Consider the following 17,459-nt stretch of genomic DNA (forward strand, 5'->3'; position numbering starts at 1 on the left):
TCTTTTGTTTTCAGTCCCCAGGCTTCCATCCTGCAAGTCAAGTGCTCTATCAGCTGAGCTCTGTCCCCAGCCCTCAGTGCACTCTTGAGAACGCTAGAACGTAAACTTAGAACACTGGGGCAACCTATGTACTGGGCCTGTCTTGGGCCAATTGGAATGTAGGTTATTCTAGGCATAAGAATCTAGGTGTGCCGGTCTCTAATACAAAACTCCCACTGAGGTGATATGCAAAGAATACAGAGGGGTCCCTTGGGCTGTCTTAAGTGCTTCTTGATGGGGTCTTGCTAACCTCTCCCTTGTTTGTCTCCTATTCATTGAGCCATTGGTAATCCCAAACTATCTCTTGTTTAAAAGTCCAACTATTAGCTGGTTGTGGTAGCACACGCCTTTAATCCCAGCACTCTGGAGGCAGGAGCAGGAGGATCTCTATGAGTTGGAGGCCAGCCTGGTCTACAGAGTGAGTTTTAGGACAGTCAGAGTACACAGAGAAACCCTATCTTGAAAAACAAAACAAAACAAAAACAAACAAAATCCAACTATTGTGTGGATTCCAGTCAACCTTTTGGTTCTCTAATTACTGGCTCTTCTATCTTAGGCTAAACCATCTTACCTTTATCAGCACTTCCTGCTACTCTATTTGAAGACAGGGTATCACTATTCAGCAGTGGCTAGCCTGGAGCTCACTATGTAGACTAGGCTAGGCTCTACTCACAACTGCTTGGATTAAAGGTGTGCATCTCAATGCCTGGCCTCACTGTAAACTTTAATTAATAAAACCCACATCTCCCTCTGTCATTCTTCATTTCTTTCTTTTCCCTTCTGTCTTATTTAGTTTGTTTGGTCTTTGGCTCTTTGTGTATCTCTCCTCTTCTGGGAAACTTTGAGTTCAAAGCTGTTAGTTATCTACTGTTCTGTTTCCCCTTGTTGAATACGTCACCCTTTATGAATTAAACTTGACAAAGTCCCTTGATTAACAAAGGAAATTGCACATGTCACAGTAAAACATGACACATAGCACAGACACGACTGGGGACATGTCTACTCATTATTCTGCTTTTATGAAAGGCTCACAAGAAATGCAGCAGGACTGGAAGTGTTGACTTCCTATACAGAACAAGGGCAAACATCTCTCACAAGAAACACAGGTCATTAACTGACATTTCTGAGTTGACATTGTCAACTCTAGATCCAGGCAATCCTCAGAGAATTCTTGAGAGAATGAGAATGATTGCAGGTGTCAGAAGAAGCTAGAGTTGTTTGGTTACAAAGGGAAGAGTGCCTAGACCAACTGTCTCCTGGAGTTGAGGGAACTTAATTCTCCCTAACTACTCCAGAAAAAAATGTATGCATTATGTAGGTTAGAGTAGCAGGCTCATTCAGGAACAATTATGAGAAAAAGTATTAAAATTGAGCTTCTTGCAGTTGCTTCATTGTTTAATTTGATATAATAGACTAAAACATCTACAAGATACTCATAAATGATAGCAAACAAATTAAAAGAGACAAAACGGTCTAACAATTTAAATCTGATCTAACTTTTTTCTTTATATTGAACCATATTAGGAGTCAAGATAACATTCAGAAGTTTGGGGTAGGGAAGTTATACAACAAGACATTATCTCCCATTTGGGGAAAATGAAAAGCAGTTAAGAATGTAGTTATTTTAATGCTTAATATTCAGGCATGGATGCATTTCCTGTTAAAGAGACGAAACGGAAGTGTTGGAAACATCTGTACCACCCTTCCTAGAAATGTTCCTCTGTGTTTTCCAGAGGTGAGAAAATTGTTCTTAATTGTGAAAATCTTGAAGAGGCTTGAGTTCAGCAAAGCAAACAGGAAATAAAGTTCTGTTTGTGGAAAGCTCAGGAAACAAAAGCAAATCCCTAAAATATGTGCCTCATGTTCAAGATTCTCAGATAATGGGAATGTGGTGCGCCAGTGAGCTGACCAAATTTCTAGATGTATAGTATTTTCCCCCACAAGTTCTACAGGCTTTCATGCTCTGTAAAATAGATCCAGAATCTAGTGCATGGAAATTTCTAGAAGCTGCATCTCTTGATTCTTTTAGAGCATAGGGCAACTTCTCTGCAGAGCTGACTTATAACCCAATTTATGATGGCAATGTGTGTGTGCTTTTACCCAAAGAAAAGTCCTCAAGGTGAGGTCTGGATATTCTGGCAAAGCATTAGGTTCACAGTGTCACACTTTCCTTGCCATTCCTGAACGAAACACTTTGGAGGGTTCCACAAAGCAAAGACACACTTGTTCCTCTCCAAGCTCTTTTTCTGGTCAGGAGCAGGTCTTTACCAACTCTGCAGCCCACATCACATGTTAGCTATTGCATGTGTATTAGCTACCTGGGTAAGTGCTATGACACAATGTCAGAAGCATCTTCAGAGGACGCTTTGGTTCGTGCTTTAAGGGAATAATTCATCATCACAGTGAATGTATAGTGAGTTCATGCTGGTGGGGTATGTGGTGAGGATTCCTTATATCTTACAGATTAGGAAGCAGAGTGCAGAACGCTGGCATTAACCCAGCTTCTCTTTGTAGTGGGTAGCCATTCCAACCTTGATCTGGAAATTCCAACCCCCACTGAGGCTTCGGTAACTGTCACGTCCACAAGGCGGGGCCAAGAGAGGACCCTGAAGACCCTAGATCTGGATGCGAGTCTCTCTTGGTTCCTGGACCCTGGACCCTGGACCCTGGACGCTGGAGGTAGACTGAGCAGAGTTCTCCAGAGAACACCATCGGACTGCGACACACCTTTCCCAGACCCTGCAACCCACCTATCCCTTCACTTGTAAGTTACGCCACTAAACAAACCTCCCTTTTAACTACATGGAGTGGCCTTAATAATTTCACCAATCTCTCTCTCTTTTTTTCTCTCTCTCCTTTAATTCACTCTGGGACCACAATGCATGAGGTAGTGCCACCCACATTCAAGGTGAGTGCTCCCTTCTTGGTTCATGCTCTCACAAAACATCCTCACAGACATGCCCAGAGGTGTGTTTCCTGGGGGAGTCCAAATCCAGCTGACAGTGAAGATTAATCGTGACAGCATGGGGCATGGGGAAGTCATAATTCCTGGTGAGCACAGAGACAGCCCCCAGTGCTTGGTTTCCAAATCCCAGACAAAAAGCTCGTCTAAGATAGAAGGTCTGGGTTCTGGAATGGTGGAAAAAATGAAAAATTCCCACAGAACACATGTGGGACAGATAGTTTAGAAACATATTAATGAGATGTGCTCTTCTGTACTTTTAGCAACCCGCAAGACCAAGTTTCTGAAAAAGAAGACCTAGGAATGGGGCGGTAAGTAACGAGTGGGGGTGGATCAGAGTGGATGTGTGACGGGAGAGAATGGAGACGGACAGTGGGCAGGAGTCGTCCTAGAGCTTAGATTTCCCTTCAAATTCTGGACAAGAGTGAGCAGGACTTCCTATCCGACTGGGAAAGCATGGCAGCTAAACATTACAAGAAGTCTCAGAGGGAGAGGGGCCGAAAGGACTTCTCAGCAGGTAAGAGTGCTTGCTGCTCTTGCAGACAACCTGAGTTTGGTTCCCAGCACCCATGTAGGGCCGTTCATAACTGCTTGTAACTCCAGCTCCAAGGTATCTGATGTCTTCTTTTGGACTCCCACTCCATGGGTACTACACTCATGTGTGTAACACACACACACACACACACCCCTTAAACAATACAAATAAAATCTAAAAGTATGTTCTTAAGGAGTTTTTTACTCATACACAGGAAGTGTAATTGGTCCATGATACCCAACATTCACTTACTCTTACGGGGCCACTATCACAAGCCCTGTTTTACTGATAGGGAAATTTGTTTTTAGGCATATATATATATATATATATATATATATATATATATATATATTCAATTAACAGCCACTGACTGTACATATTAGTGGGCTTTTATGTGCTATGGAAAATTAATATTGGAGTATAAAACTCACTGCTTGAACATACATGCCTTCTTAAATGATTAAACAATTAATTCTATAAATCTTTCTAGGCACCATTCTCTTGGACTAGATTTATAATCAAACTTCCTACCTCAAATGTTCTTTGTAGCCAGCTGTCATGGGCAAATGCATCTCCTTTGAGTTGTTACCTCAGAATAATCTTTAATGATTGTATTTAGTATCTAGTTCCCAGTATAGAATTTCATTTCTGTTACCATTTACTTTTGGTGGGTTCTCTTCCCAAGGTCTGACATTATGTCTTAAGCATCTGCTGCTTCTAGAAAGGCCTCACAGAAGATCCTTTCACCAAGAGTTTAATTTACCTGCATAATTGAGGTACTTATTTGCCTCAAAAACTTTTTTTAAATTTTTTTTCCCCGAGATAGAGTTTCTCTGTGTAGTTTTGGTGCCTGTCCTGGATCTCACTCTGTAGACCAGGCTGGGCTCGAACTCACAGAGATCCACCTGGCTCTGCCTCCCAAGTGCTGGGATTAAAGGTGTGCACCACCACTGCCTGGCCCTTTCTTTTTTTGAGGAGCTTACAGACCAGAATCTGAAGTTGTTCTTCGTTATTTGTCTTCCAACCAAGGTTCCAAGGTCTCATACTTGGCTTACAGGGGTGAGAGTCAACTTTCAGTACTGTTCCTTCTATTACCATCCATATATTTGTTGTTGTTGTTCAAGTTCTGAGGCTGGAACATAGGGTCCCCTGCATGCTAGCAAGTGCTCTACCACCAAGCTGCATCCCCAGCCACTTTCACATACTGTATTGAATTCTTGTGTGTTCATCTTAATGCAAATTCAACTGTCCAGCATGCTAATGCTTTTACACAATGCAAATCAATAAAAACGTCTTCCTAGTTACATAGGCTTTCAACCAAACACTTAACATTCAGTATTACTCAGGGACGAAGTAGTCCTTAATAATCTAGCCAGGCACTTCACATGAACAAGGAACTAACAAAGACTGCAGAGAGATTCACAAGCTTGGTAGGAAATGGGAACATTCCCTGGGGAACACCTTTATGGAATGTTAGAGATGGTAGAAAGCTCAACTGAATGAAGGTGGAGAAAGAATTTTCATACGAAGTGATTCAAGAGTTCATCAACTTCTCAGGCAAACTTGCAGTTTTACATGGAAAACACAAGGCTGCTACTTTACTTGGCTTATTATTTTAATAAGCAGAACCATACAAATACCATAATTTTAGAAAAAAATAAAAAAAAATTAAACAGTCATAAGTTCTGGGTTACTCTGTTTATTCCATTAGGCCACCCAGTGCATATTAACTGGGGTATTTAAAAGTCATTTCAATTAGGAACCTTTTGAGACCTTCATCAATTATTTCAAGTGTTTTAGTCTCAAATACATCCCTTTCTTCTACAAACTTCTGAAAGAGATGAACACCACCACCAACACCAAAATAATGTGCTTTGCTGGCCAGAAGCACCCGGCCATTCCTACTCAACAGTCTGAGGAGCGTTTCATGCAAAGTGCTGTAATAATCTGGATTATAAATGGTTTCTGAAGTGAGAATGAGGTCATATTTCTCAAACAGTTTTTCACTTAATACAAGCTTACAAAACTCAGACCACTCCCCAGAGAAAAACCGACATTTACTTATTTCTTGGGCTACTTTTGACTCTCTTTGTCTTTTCCCATCTGGCTCATTTACATCATTACCCTCATCTTGCAAAGGGAAGTTAGCAACTACATTAGGTAAGGTCACTTCATCCATCACCAAACTGTTATAATCTTGAAAATGAACTTCTCTAGCTCCTCTTTTGGATGCAGCTATTCCAAGTAATCCTGATCCACAGCCAAGATCCAGCACTTTTTGCCCCGCAAATTTCACTTTGGCCTTTGTGAAATAAGTCAAGAGATCAAAGGTACACTCCCAGATTTTTAAGCCTCCTTCATAAACACCTGGAATCAGATCAGAATGAGAAGAAAAGCTTTTTGAAACTATGTTTTCTCCAGGGAACTTTTCTTTCAACAAGGCGGTTTTCACTACTGTTATGTTAACATGCTGGGTACTTGGCAACATTTCCATAACTTTATTTTCTAAGACCTGATTTAAATCTTTAGGCATAGCATGTTCTTTAGCAACTCTCAAGAAGGGCTGTTTTTCACATGCTTCCGGGTCACCTGACCGGTCAGCTGCACTGAGTGGGTGGTCAGTGTCTTCAGAGGCAGCTGTATTTTCCAAGCCATCTGGAAGCAACTCTGACGGTTCTGCAGAACACTTTTTGTCCTGCTTTCCTTTTTGACTTCTTGAGACTGATGGTTCCTTTGATGAATCCAGGGTCAAAGTTCCATCTCCAAGGGGTGTTAATTTATTTTCCAGATCTTCTTCTATACTGAAGTTGAATTGAAAGGCCATCCTCTTATTATATGCACACAATCTTTACCAAAGGATGATGCTTCAACTACGAAATGGGATTTAGTAGCTTAACTGATTCACACAATCAATTAGTTCTGTTGGGATCAATGTCCATTAGCTGCTTATCCACCACTGGATATATTTACAGAGGCTTCCAAAGACTATTCAGAGGCCTTTGTTCCTCTTTCAATTCAGCCCTGGAAGTGGGGAAAAAGGAGAGAGAGAGAGAGAGAGAGAGAGAGAGAGAGAGAGAGAGAGAGAGAGAATGAGAATGACAATTATTAAAAAAAGCTCTCTCTGTGTGTGTGTGTGTGTGTGTGTGTGTGTGTGTGTGTGTGTGTAGGGGGTGTTGTTTTAGGAAAATACAGATTCCTTAAGTATTCATAAGTAGAAGATAAAATATAAAAACAAACAAAAGACAGCTATAACAGCGACTACCTTTACCAAAACAAAATATAAAGCCCAAGATTTTTAGACAGGTCAGACTAGCTAGCTACTCGGTGTCTACTTGTGCCCCCTAAATTTCCAACATATCTTCATCTCTGTCTGTTAATCTGCCTTCAAAAACAGTTTAAGGTCTTATTTGGGTAAGAAGGACACCTATTTTCAAACACGTACAGGTGTGATCTGGTGTTTGTAAATTCATCCAAACGGTTGGATATTTAATCCAGATCCGTAATTTTAAACGGCAACGTGACAGGAGGAATGAATGAAGACTAGGACTGTAGGAAGTAAAATCAGTTGTATAGGAACATTTTCAGCAATGTGCCAGACTTTTATAACACCTGTTTTAATTTGCACATTTCAGGAAGGTAGGCTCTTTGTTCACTTGGCAGGAGCTGTAGAGACAGAAGAAGTCGCACCACTAAAATCATTCCTACTTCCCAACCCTCTGCACTGTGGGGCGGAGAGTCATCCCCGGTTACAGGTCCAGCTCACCCTTGACCCCACGCGCACAGTCTCAAAGCCCCCAGCACTGAGGGTAACAAACCTGAGGCCTTCTGGTCTCAGCACGCCAATGACGGAGGTCAGGGTGAATGAAGTACGCGGGGTCCGAAACTCGTGGCGAAGGTCGCCACCCGCACACAGTGCCCACCAGCGAGACGAGTCCTCCGGCGGCTAGAGAAGACTCCGGCGCGTGGGGGCGAGGGGCCTCCTCTCTATGGTTTGGTGTGGGCGGAGCGCTCCCAAGGCCTGCTGGGACGGCGTCACCTCCGTTCTAACTTGTGGCGGGAGTTGGACTCCCTCGTCCGCGGCTGACGCCGAAAGAATGTCTCAGGACGACGATGTAGAGGCGAACCGGGTCGTGCTGGAGGAATTCAGCAGCTGGTCTCGGGAGGACTGCCGCCGGAAACTGCCATCGGCGCTGCCCCGGCTGCTCATATCCTTGGAGGACGCTGTGGGGCGGGCCGCGGCAAGCCTTCGTCCTGCCTTACCCAAGCGGGCGGCGTGTGGCCGGGCTCGAACCCTATTCCTTTACGGGGTGGCGGTGGAGGGAGCGAGGACAACAGTGGGTGCAGGGCCGAGGCCCGCCTGGTATGGTCGGACGATTGCGACCGGAACTTTTGAAGACGACTGGCGTTCTCCTGCCTTAGTTTGTCCCTTCGTTTTTCCATAGGCCGTTCTTGCTGCCAAGTAGGGGAGATGCCAGGCCTGGGCTCCACGGCCCGCGCTGGCGCTCGGTATCTGAAGTGTGAGAAGTGAAGGGTGTAGTTGTGGTTATTCTGTGGGACCACATCTTACAAAAATGCTTTCTCCTTTCCAGCCTCTGTTTCCTTTTTAGTTAGAAAGCGTTGCCTCAGGTTTTGGTTTACATCGCGATGGAATTGCGTGCTGTCCGGAGCAAATGATAATTAGTGTCATGCTTTGTGTTTGTAATTGTATCTGGAAATCGACCCCCTTCATGTTAAACGGTGATTTTAGTATTATGTCTTTGATTCCACGTTATATATAAAATCACACCCCCCCCCCCCCCACAAACCCCTCCAAAACCAAAAAACCATCACTTTCTCTAGAGTGCAAACCCTGCACGAATGATGTTTCACAATCAATATAACTTAAGTATGTGTAGCACGTTGCAGTCATTCATTAGAGCTTAGGAAAAATCCAGTGTGGTACCAGTGTCTGGTTTTTTATACTCCTTGTGCAGATACGGAGTCTTTGCTTTTTAGGTAAGGTCTTGCTATGTAGCCCTGGCTAGTCTGGTACTAGCTATACAAAACAGGTTTGTCTTGAGTTTGCAATGATCCTGTGTCTGCTGGAATTATATGTGTGCCAGCCTGGAAGGAATTTGGAATTTCCTCCTGGAAACAGTTGTTTTCCTACTCAAAGACATTTATTTATGTAATGTGTGTCTGGTATAATGCTAGGCTTAGAGTGAATGACGATGCGATGTTTTTCTCCCCTCAAACTTATAGGCACCTTCACTAAATTCAAAGCACCATTTCTACCTTACCTTGCTACCTACTAAGAACTCAGATCTCATTTCCAGGTTTTCTTCTGTAAGTAAACCTTGAATACTCCTTTGTAACCAGCAAATTGTTGTTTCTGATTCTAAATTACTTCTTGAATCCACCTGTCTCCATTGCTGCCACTGTGATTCCAATCTTTACAATCTGGACTAGTGATATTCTCCTTGTTTCTACACAGCTCTTCTATAATCCATCCTTACAAAGTTTAGAGTGAAAAACAATTCACTTTATTTCTTCTTCATCATACCTATATGGCTTAATTTTAAGAATACAGTCAGAACTTGTCTTCAAGGTTCCCCATAATTTAAGCCTGGTCCTTCCTTCATACCTAGCTAGCTACACTTAGTCCACAAGATGACTTACTTGAGAATCTTTGTTCTCAGCCTAATTTGTTTTCCAGCCTTTTCAACATTTCATTCTGGCCTTCCTCAGAGTTACTTCCTTAGAGGAGCCTTTTCACAGTCCTCAATCTTAGGTAGCTCCCTGAAACCTGTCTTAGGGTTTCAATTGCTGTGGTAAAACACCATGACCAAAATCATTTTGGTGGAGAAAAGGGTTTATTTTGTTTTGCAGCTCCATGTCACAGCCCATCATCAAAGGAAGTCAAGACAGGAACTCAAGCAGAGCAGGGACCTAGGGAGGAGAGTTGCTTACTGGCTTGCTCCTTGTGGCTTGTTCAGTGCACTTTCTTATAGCATCCAAGACTACCAGCCCAGGGGAGTACTGGCCAAAGTGAGCTGGGCTTTTCTACATCAATCATCAGTTAAGAAAATGCACTACAAATCAATTGAACAAAGCTCGTATGAACTCACAGACTGAAGCAGCAAGCACAAGGCCTGTATGGATCTGTGTCAGGTTCTCTGCATATATATTAGAGCTTTTAGCTTAGTATCTTTATGGGACTCCTGAGTGTGTGAATGAGTGGGTCTCATTCTTGTGCTTTCTCTTGGGGTTTTTTTCTTTCTGTTGGTTTGTCTTATCCAACTCTGATGTGATGGTTTTTGTTTTATCTGTTATAATTTATTTTGTTATTTCTTGGAAGCCTGTTCTTTTCAAATGAGAGACAGAGAGTGGATCCTGAGGGGAGACGAGGAAAGGAGGAACTTGAAGGAGCAGAGGGAGGGGGAACTAATCAAGATATATCATATGAGAAATGAATCTATTTTCAATAAAGTGGCGGGGTGGGGTGGGGTGGGTGTACTACTATAGGCCTACAGGCAACTCTTATGGAGGCATTTTCTCAATCTAGAGTCCCTTCCAAATGACTCTAGCTTGTGTCAGTTTGACATAAAGCTAGCCACACCACCCTATTACATTTATGGTGTTGTTTATGGTTTTCTGGAGACCATTTGATCCTTAACTTCTTTGTGCCTTCCTCATTTTTTCCCTAACTGCATTGTCAAGTATAGAGGCAGACATTTGGTTTTGCTCATTGTTTTAGCCTCACCACTGAGAATAGTGACTGGCACATATGTGTTTAATGAAAATGCCTAGATGTCTCAAGTAGTTTTTCAAATGTTGGTATTTTACTTTCTTCCTGTACAACAAATGGAAGAAAAGTGCACAATCTTATCACCTACTAAAACTAGTTTCATATTTTTTACTTTTTTTATTGTCCAGTCATTATCTGAATATTTGCCTACTCATAACTTAATATTATGGAGTAGCAGGCTTTCTGAATTTAAACTGGAATTGTTTCAGTTGGCAGATTCTACCCTCCTGAATTGAAAAGTTTTAGGTTACCTCATTTTAATTGCAGTTATAAAATATTCAGAGTTAAAATTCAGAATAGGGATTTTTGTGATGGTAATGGGTAACTTTTTTTTTGACATTGTACAAGGATTCTTATTGCTTTTACAATAAAATATTAGTACTTATTCTCAGTGATGTACAAGTATAGTTTATACTGTGTTTATTGTTAACTCATACTGTAATTAAGTTGCAACAATTTGCAAGCTCCTGCTACCAGCAGAAGATTTTCAGTCTGGTAAGATAGGTAGGTAAGTAATATGCAGAATTAAGCCAGATACAAAGGGCAAAAGTTCTAAGGAGAGTTTCTGTCCTATCATAGAAGCCGGAATTCAGGATTACTGCAATACTGTCTTCCATCAGTCATAAGTATCTCATGATTGCAACTAGTTTGAAAGTTACTTAGCCCTAAGTAGTTTTGAAATTTCTTCCTTAAAATTTTCATAAAACGTTTGTTTATTTGATAAATGTTAAGTTTTGAGAGGTAAAAGAAATCAGGGATTTCGGTATAATTTTAGTCTCTTAGGGATTATTGGTAAATTTTAAGGATCCCTTTTGAATTTATTCCTTAATTATTTTATATTTACTCTATGTATCAGCATTCTGAGAGTTGGATTGAACATATACGTAAGTAAAATTTTTTTGTGTGTATGATGTTGTGTATACGAATGTCATTAGATAAGATTTTAATCTTTGTTGTAGCTTTGGTAACTTCCTGTTATATAAAAATGAGATAATTCCTTCCAATCATAGTGTTTTTAAGTTTTTGATGATGTATTAGCACATTGAAATTTTTATGCTCTGATAGGACAAAGATAAAACACCATTTCAGTCTGTTATAACTTTCAGCCTCTTAACATATTTAGTGTCATTTAGAAAATACTCTGGGTTAGAAAAAGCTTACTGTGTAGACTCTAGATGATGACATTTGTCATTTGGAAAATTTTTAGTCTCCATCTGTTTTCATGACTTCTTATAAGAAATCTGTTTTCTGATGTCCATGCATGCTATGGCATGTGTGTACATGAACGTACACATGCAAACATGTATACAGAATTTACTTTTAGAGAAAAGATTGTGATGGGGACTGTGTCATTTCATTCCTTACATTTCTGTCAGCCCAGCTATAGGTCATTATATATACCTGTTTATGTAATTGTTAAAATTTGAATTTTCACCGTTTTGGAAACACATCTTTCAAAAATGTATTTTAATGGTAGTAGATCCTGTTGAGTACAGGTATCCATACCCATTTAACTTATTTTTGCTTTATAGGAATTTTGAAAATCATTACTGATATGTTTTTGCCTCATGTGAATCACCTGACACTGGAACAGAGTGTCTTTTCCCAAATTTTACCAAAGGTACAGTTTTATTAATTTACACACTATAGAAGTTACTAAAATTTGGTCTTAACTTTGTATAATCTGTTCCTAATTTTCTTAATTCTCTTATTTTTCTAATATATCAAACATATTTGAGTGCAAATAAGTAGTAAAAATAGTTCACCATTTGTAGTAATTCGAGATAGCCTTCATAGACTAAGGGTATAATACAACTAAGCTTTTTGTATATAAAGCTGCTCTGTAGTGTAACATTTCATGGGGATGTGTAGCGTTTGGGACTAGATAACTGTTCATGTAGCTGCATAAATCTAGTTGCATGATGTTTCTGTTTGCGAGTTCATTACTGTTAAGTGATTTTTATATTTAAAAAGGTGAACTAATCAAAATAGAGTGCCTGGCGGGATGGCGCATACGTTTGATCCTAGCATTTGGGAGGCAGAGGCAGGCAAATTTCTGAATTTGAGACTAGCCTGGTCTACACAGAGTTCCAGGACAGCCAGGGCTATATAGAGAGACCCTGTCTCACAAAATAAAAACAAAATATATAAATGGGTTCTAAATATAAGACTTCAGTATAAATTCATAACCAATATCAAGAAATGCTCTTGTAAAGCTACAGGAGTTTTGTTTGATTAAGGTCATTGTCTTTTATTGTATAGAGTAGTACTGCGCTTGTCAGACCCCCAAATAAACTTTGAATGAGTTCTTTTTCAGTTACTAAATACATTGACACCACAGAAATGAAAAGCAAAGCAAGGCTTGAGGCTTTGTTTAGTGACTCTACTATAAAGGTACTTTTAAATTAGGAACAGTGGTTAACTATGAAGTGGGTAGATGTTACTAGTGAATAATCAGATCATTTTGTTGTCTTTATTTTTCTTTCAAAGATAAGTCTTTTTTTTTCTAGTGATTTCTATTCCTGTTTATAAGTTGATTTGTTTTCACAGACTATAAAATTGTTTGATGGAATGATATATGAATTAACCACTCAAGCCACAGAACTCTCAAGCCAAAATTTAGAAATCCAGATCACCCTAAGAAATATTTTACAAGTAAGTGTATTAGAAAGAGAATGGAGCTGGGTGTCATGACATACTTAAGGCAGGAGATGCCTGACTTTAAAGGCAGATGGGGTTATATAGTGAGATCCTGTCTCAAAAAAAAAAAAAAAAAAGTTTAGCAGGGGTGGTGCCTCATGCCTGCCTGTTGTATTAGGGAGGTTGAAGTTAGAAGATTACTGAGTTGAGGCCAGTCAGGGTTAAATCTCATCTTAAAAAAAAAAAAAAAAAAAAAAAAAAAAAAAAAAAAAGACAAACCATTTATTCTTTATGAAATGGCGTGATTCTAGAATTAAATTTATGGACTTAAATAAGTATTGAAAGACAATTTCTGAATTTTTATATGATGTTATGTTAAGTATCTTAGAAGACAGATCAAGATAGCATCCTGAATTCGGTCATGATTCTAAGTGGTGTGAAGGTCACTGAAAAGAGAGAGGCATAGAATGCTTTGTCACTGCTATAGGTCCAACACTCAGAATGCTGCCTAATTTCTTTGTCACTTACATAAAAGTATATCTTGAACCAACCTTTCCTTATTTCCAGACAATGGCGCAGATCTTAGGAGGCCTTACAGGATTTGTTCATCATGTATGTACCACACAGGAATCAGTCATTCTAGAATATATTCATAGTCTTCCCTCATCCATCCTGCATATAATTAAAAAGACATTTGTACATTGTAAGGTAAGTAATGGGTCTGTGTAGAGTTTAAATGGCCTGGAATCAGTAGGCAGAAGTACTGAATAAGTGTTTATGCATAAGATTTTACATTTTAGTTGATGTTACTGGGATAGCCTTTTCTGAGGAGCAAAGATAGACACAGTTGTTTCACAAGTGAATAAAAAGTGGTTTTGGAATTGAATTTTTCCCTTCCTAAAAAAAAATGGTTGTGTTTAACTACAGGAATCTTGGAAATTGTTGTGTTAGATTTGGACAATGGGGCTTACTTAACTCATCTTAACATTACTGAAGCACCTTTAAAGCACAAAAGATGGCTTGGAATTTGTAGGGCACAGGCAGTTTCATTATGGATGGTTTGCTGGGTAAATGACAAATGCTCATTAACTAGACTTGTACATGGTGATGGAGTGCTAAAATGCACCATTTAAAAAAAATTTTAAATTTTATGTCCATTAGTGTTTTGTTTACATGTATGTCTGTGTGAGGGTGTGGGGTCCCCTGGAACTGGAGTTACAGACAGTTGTGAGGTGCCATGTGGGTGCTGGGAATTGAACCCTGGTCCTCTGGAAGAGCAGTCAGTGCTATTAACTGCTGAGCCATCTCTCCAGCCCTAAAATGCACTTTTTACATTCTTGCATTTATCAAAGTACATTTAATAAAGTGTGATTCTGTCAGAACATTACATTTATGATCTCAGTCTCTGATAGTATGGGCTAAAATAAATTTGAATTTTGAGCTGTTTGTGATACGTTTCTCTTCTTTTTATATTTTGTGATTAGAATAGTGAGTCTCTGTATTCTGGGCGCTTACACCTACTGTCAGACCTTCTCCAGGGTCTTTTCAGGGAGGCCTATTCTCTCCAGAAGAAGCTGATGGAACTGCTGGACATGGTCTGCATGGGCCCTTCAGTAGATGAAAATAACATTTTGTTGATGGTGGAAGGTGAGCAAGGAATCATTGATTAGAATAGCGTAAAAATGGCTATAGTTCACTAATCAACTAAGTTATCAAACTAATGTTTCTGTTGATGCATGCTTTCTTGCTTATGTATAAAAAATAATCTAAATCTTCCTAGATGAATTTTCCGTCTTTTAAATTTGTAAAATTTAGTTTTTATACTTTATTATAGATTTGAATATCGAGGTAAAATATATAGTAGCTAATTTCTACACAAAAGATTTAACAAATAAGGATATATCTAACTTTTTACCCTTTAAGCTACTCTACATTCTGAGAAAGCAGCCTTTAGAGTTTTTTCTCCTTAACTCATAACAAAAAAGGGAAGAGGGGAGGGAGTTGAAATTCTTTTCTGGAATTCTGTGTGTGTGTGTGTGTGTGTGTGTGTGTGTTGGGGGGCTTATGAATGTATAAAATACTTTTATTATAATGAAAATAGTATTCATTTTACATTTATTACTCTATTGTTTCTTTGTTTTCCTTTGCTGGGAATTAAGCCCAAGGCCTTGTACGTACTATTTCATTCTACAGACTTGCTAATTATCAGCCAGGTGTGATGGCACAGGCCTGCACAGCACTTGGGAAGATGAAGCAGGAGGGCTTAGAAGTTCTAGGGTAAGCCTGAGCTCCATAGTAAAGCCCTGTCTCACGAACACAGTACAAAACAGAGTTACTGATTGAAATCTGTGTCATTGATTTCGTCACTCATTAATGCGTTATGATCTAGAGTTTAAAAAATAACACACTAATATAGGAATGCAAAGATTATATTCCTAACTTTAATGTTTAGAGAATAGGTTGATTTGGGGGCACTTACTAGGTACCTTTTGCCCTCTAAGTAATCAGCCTGAAAATCTGTTGTTTAAAATGTTTTATTCACAATTCCATGTACCTGCAACTTAGGCTGGCATTATCTGCACTAATTTTCTGTGCAGCTAGCTCATCCGTGCATTTATAGCTAAGAACTTCACTCACCTCTGGCTGTTTGCTGAGGCAGAAGTGGTGAGAAAGTCATGTACATTTTAACACAGGCTCAATCATCATTGTGGCTTTGGGGTTTCCAAGAATAGCAAAGGAGGACAAGTCCCAGCACACCAAATCTTGGTTTGCTTTGCTTTGATTATTGTTCCTTTTATCAAGTTAAGTTATTGATCTATGCCCGAAGATAGTATTATGGCTTCAGGAGGGCCAGTTGGGGCCAGTTATCTAGCACAACCAGAATAAAACACTTGGATGAATGTAGGTTAGTGTAAATTAGTTGTTCCTTGTTAAGTTTTCTCAGCAGTGTCATTTTTTAAAGTTAGAATTGTATCTATAGAATATTTCAACTACAATAGGATATAACTTTTATTCCACTGAACGTTTTTGGTTTTAATTGTCATTTGGTAGCTATAAACTGCAAAATCAATATTTCTTTAGTTTTGAAACCTTAAAAATATAACATTTATTTTCAGTAATTATTTGACCTGGTTCTTTTCTTTTCTTTTTTTTTTTTATTTTTATTTTTTTTATTTTTCAAGACTGGGTTTCTCTGTGTAGCCCTGGCTGTCATGGAATTCACTTGTAGAACAGGCTGACCTGGAACTCACAGAGATCCTCCTGCTTCTGCCTTCCAAGTGCTGGGATTAAAGGTGTGCACCACTGCTGCCCAGCTGACCTGGTTATTTTCAAACTAGTACATACTTTAATTCAGTCAAGTATGAAGGTGTTCACTTGATCCATTTAAATATAAAAGAATATCATCTCATATAACATTTGATTATCCTGAGAGGCGTGTTATCTTTCTTTTTAGTTATTCATTCCTTATTGGATGTCTGCTCTGTTATCTCCAGTATGGACCAAGCATTTCATGCCAATACATGGAAGTTTATAATTAAGTAAGTTTGTTAGATTTCCTTTTTCATACTGTAATTTCTATATCTCAAATTCTAAATAGTTCATGGTTTTTAGATTACATTTGAAAAATTTTATGTGGTTGTATGAATACTCATTGGCTCTGCTGGATGATAATTCAGATATTGTACAGGTAGCTTCTAAACCAAACTGAACTCCTCTATACTGCTATCTTTAAAAAAACAAAAACAAATAAAAAAAACCTACAGTTGTAGTTAGTTAGCTGGTAGCTCTGAAATAATGGACCATGAACCAAAGTATGCCTGAATCATGTGCTTGCTACTATCATTGTTAGGTAATTATTAATATCAAATATGGCATGTCTAAGTCAGAAATTAGTAACTGTATTTGGAGTTGACAGTAATCTTTGCTATATACAGTTGACTTGTTCAACCCTAATTCTACTTTTTAAAGACTTTGAACTTAAATTGAAGCCTTATAAGGGCTAATAGGGAGAGTACCTATAGTAGTTATTAGATGCTGAGGGGGGAGAAGAGGCATCCTCTACTGCATGAATAATTTAGCTACTTTGTTATTCATGTATAATGTATGAAAAGTTGGGGTAACTCCTTTTAGGTACCTTTCTTGTTCCCTCAGGATGTTAACTTGCAAAAAAGTAATATGAGTGTCACTTGTTCGCCATAATATGTGTACCTGAGTCCTTCTGAGTTTTTGGACAATTTGGTTAGTTTTTCTGAACCTTAGTTTGTTCATCTTAAAATAGGATAATGATAGCACTGCTTTGATAGTATTGCACTGAACATTGAGCTCACCAATGTGAATTGCTGAAACTTCATACGACACCCCGTGAATGCTCAGTGAGTTAACCACATGGCCGTCCTCACCCCACCAAGCCAGCATTGCTGTCATCTGTCCTTCATTCTTGCTCCTTTCCAGTGCTCTGTTTTCAGAGTGATATATTTAAAACTTAAATTGGATCA

At 39.2% G+C, this 17,459-nt stretch overlaps 2 protein-coding genes across 6 annotated transcripts in view; one reads left to right on the forward strand and one right to left on the reverse strand.

Annotated features, from left to right (window-relative positions):
* Positions 1-5,219: 5,219 nt before the first annotated feature.
* On the reverse strand, positions 5,220-6,543 carry Mettl18 (methyltransferase 18, RPL3 N3(tau)-histidine). Its single transcript, XM_059280604.1, has one exon. The coding sequence runs from the start codon at positions 6,358-6,360 to the stop codon at positions 5,263-5,265; it is 1,098 nt and encodes a 365-aa protein (XP_059136587.1). The 5' UTR covers positions 6,361-6,543; the 3' UTR covers positions 5,220-5,262.
* Positions 6,544-7,545: 1,002 nt separating this feature from the next.
* Firrm (FIGNL1 interacting regulator of recombination and mitosis) overlaps positions 7,546-17,459 on the forward strand; it is a 42,901-nt gene continuing 32,987 nt past the window's right edge. Inside the window, exons 1-8 of one of the 5 annotated variants that reach the window (XM_059280593.1) lie at positions 7,546-8,273; positions 8,778-8,861; positions 11,180-11,207; positions 11,856-11,944; positions 12,874-12,978; positions 13,531-13,671; positions 14,448-14,610; positions 16,418-16,502. In XM_059280593.1, the coding sequence (XP_059136576.1) occupies positions 11,879-11,944; positions 12,874-12,978; positions 13,531-13,671; positions 14,448-14,610; positions 16,418-16,502 (560 nt within the window). In that variant the 5' untranslated portion in view covers positions 7,546-8,273; positions 8,778-8,861; positions 11,180-11,207; positions 11,856-11,878. Of the gene's footprint in view, positions 8,862-10,600; positions 11,208-11,855; positions 11,945-12,873; positions 12,979-13,530; positions 13,672-14,447; positions 14,611-16,417; positions 16,503-17,459 lie in introns of those variants that run through there. The other 4 variants (XM_059280592.1, XM_059280594.1, XM_059280591.1 and 1 more) reach the window with 4 other exon arrangements.

The sequence above is a fragment of the Peromyscus eremicus genome, chromosome 15 (assembly GCF_949786415.1).
Source record: "Peromyscus eremicus chromosome 15, PerEre_H2_v1, whole genome shotgun sequence".
Classification (NCBI taxonomy): Eukaryota; Metazoa; Chordata; class Mammalia; order Rodentia; family Cricetidae; genus Peromyscus; species Peromyscus eremicus.

Bases quoted from the DNA above. Each gene is read 5' to 3' on its own strand.
- Mettl18 (XM_059280604.1), bottom strand. From the start codon at position 6,360: ATGGCCTTTCAATTCAACTTCAGTATAGAAGAAGATCTGGAAAATAAA.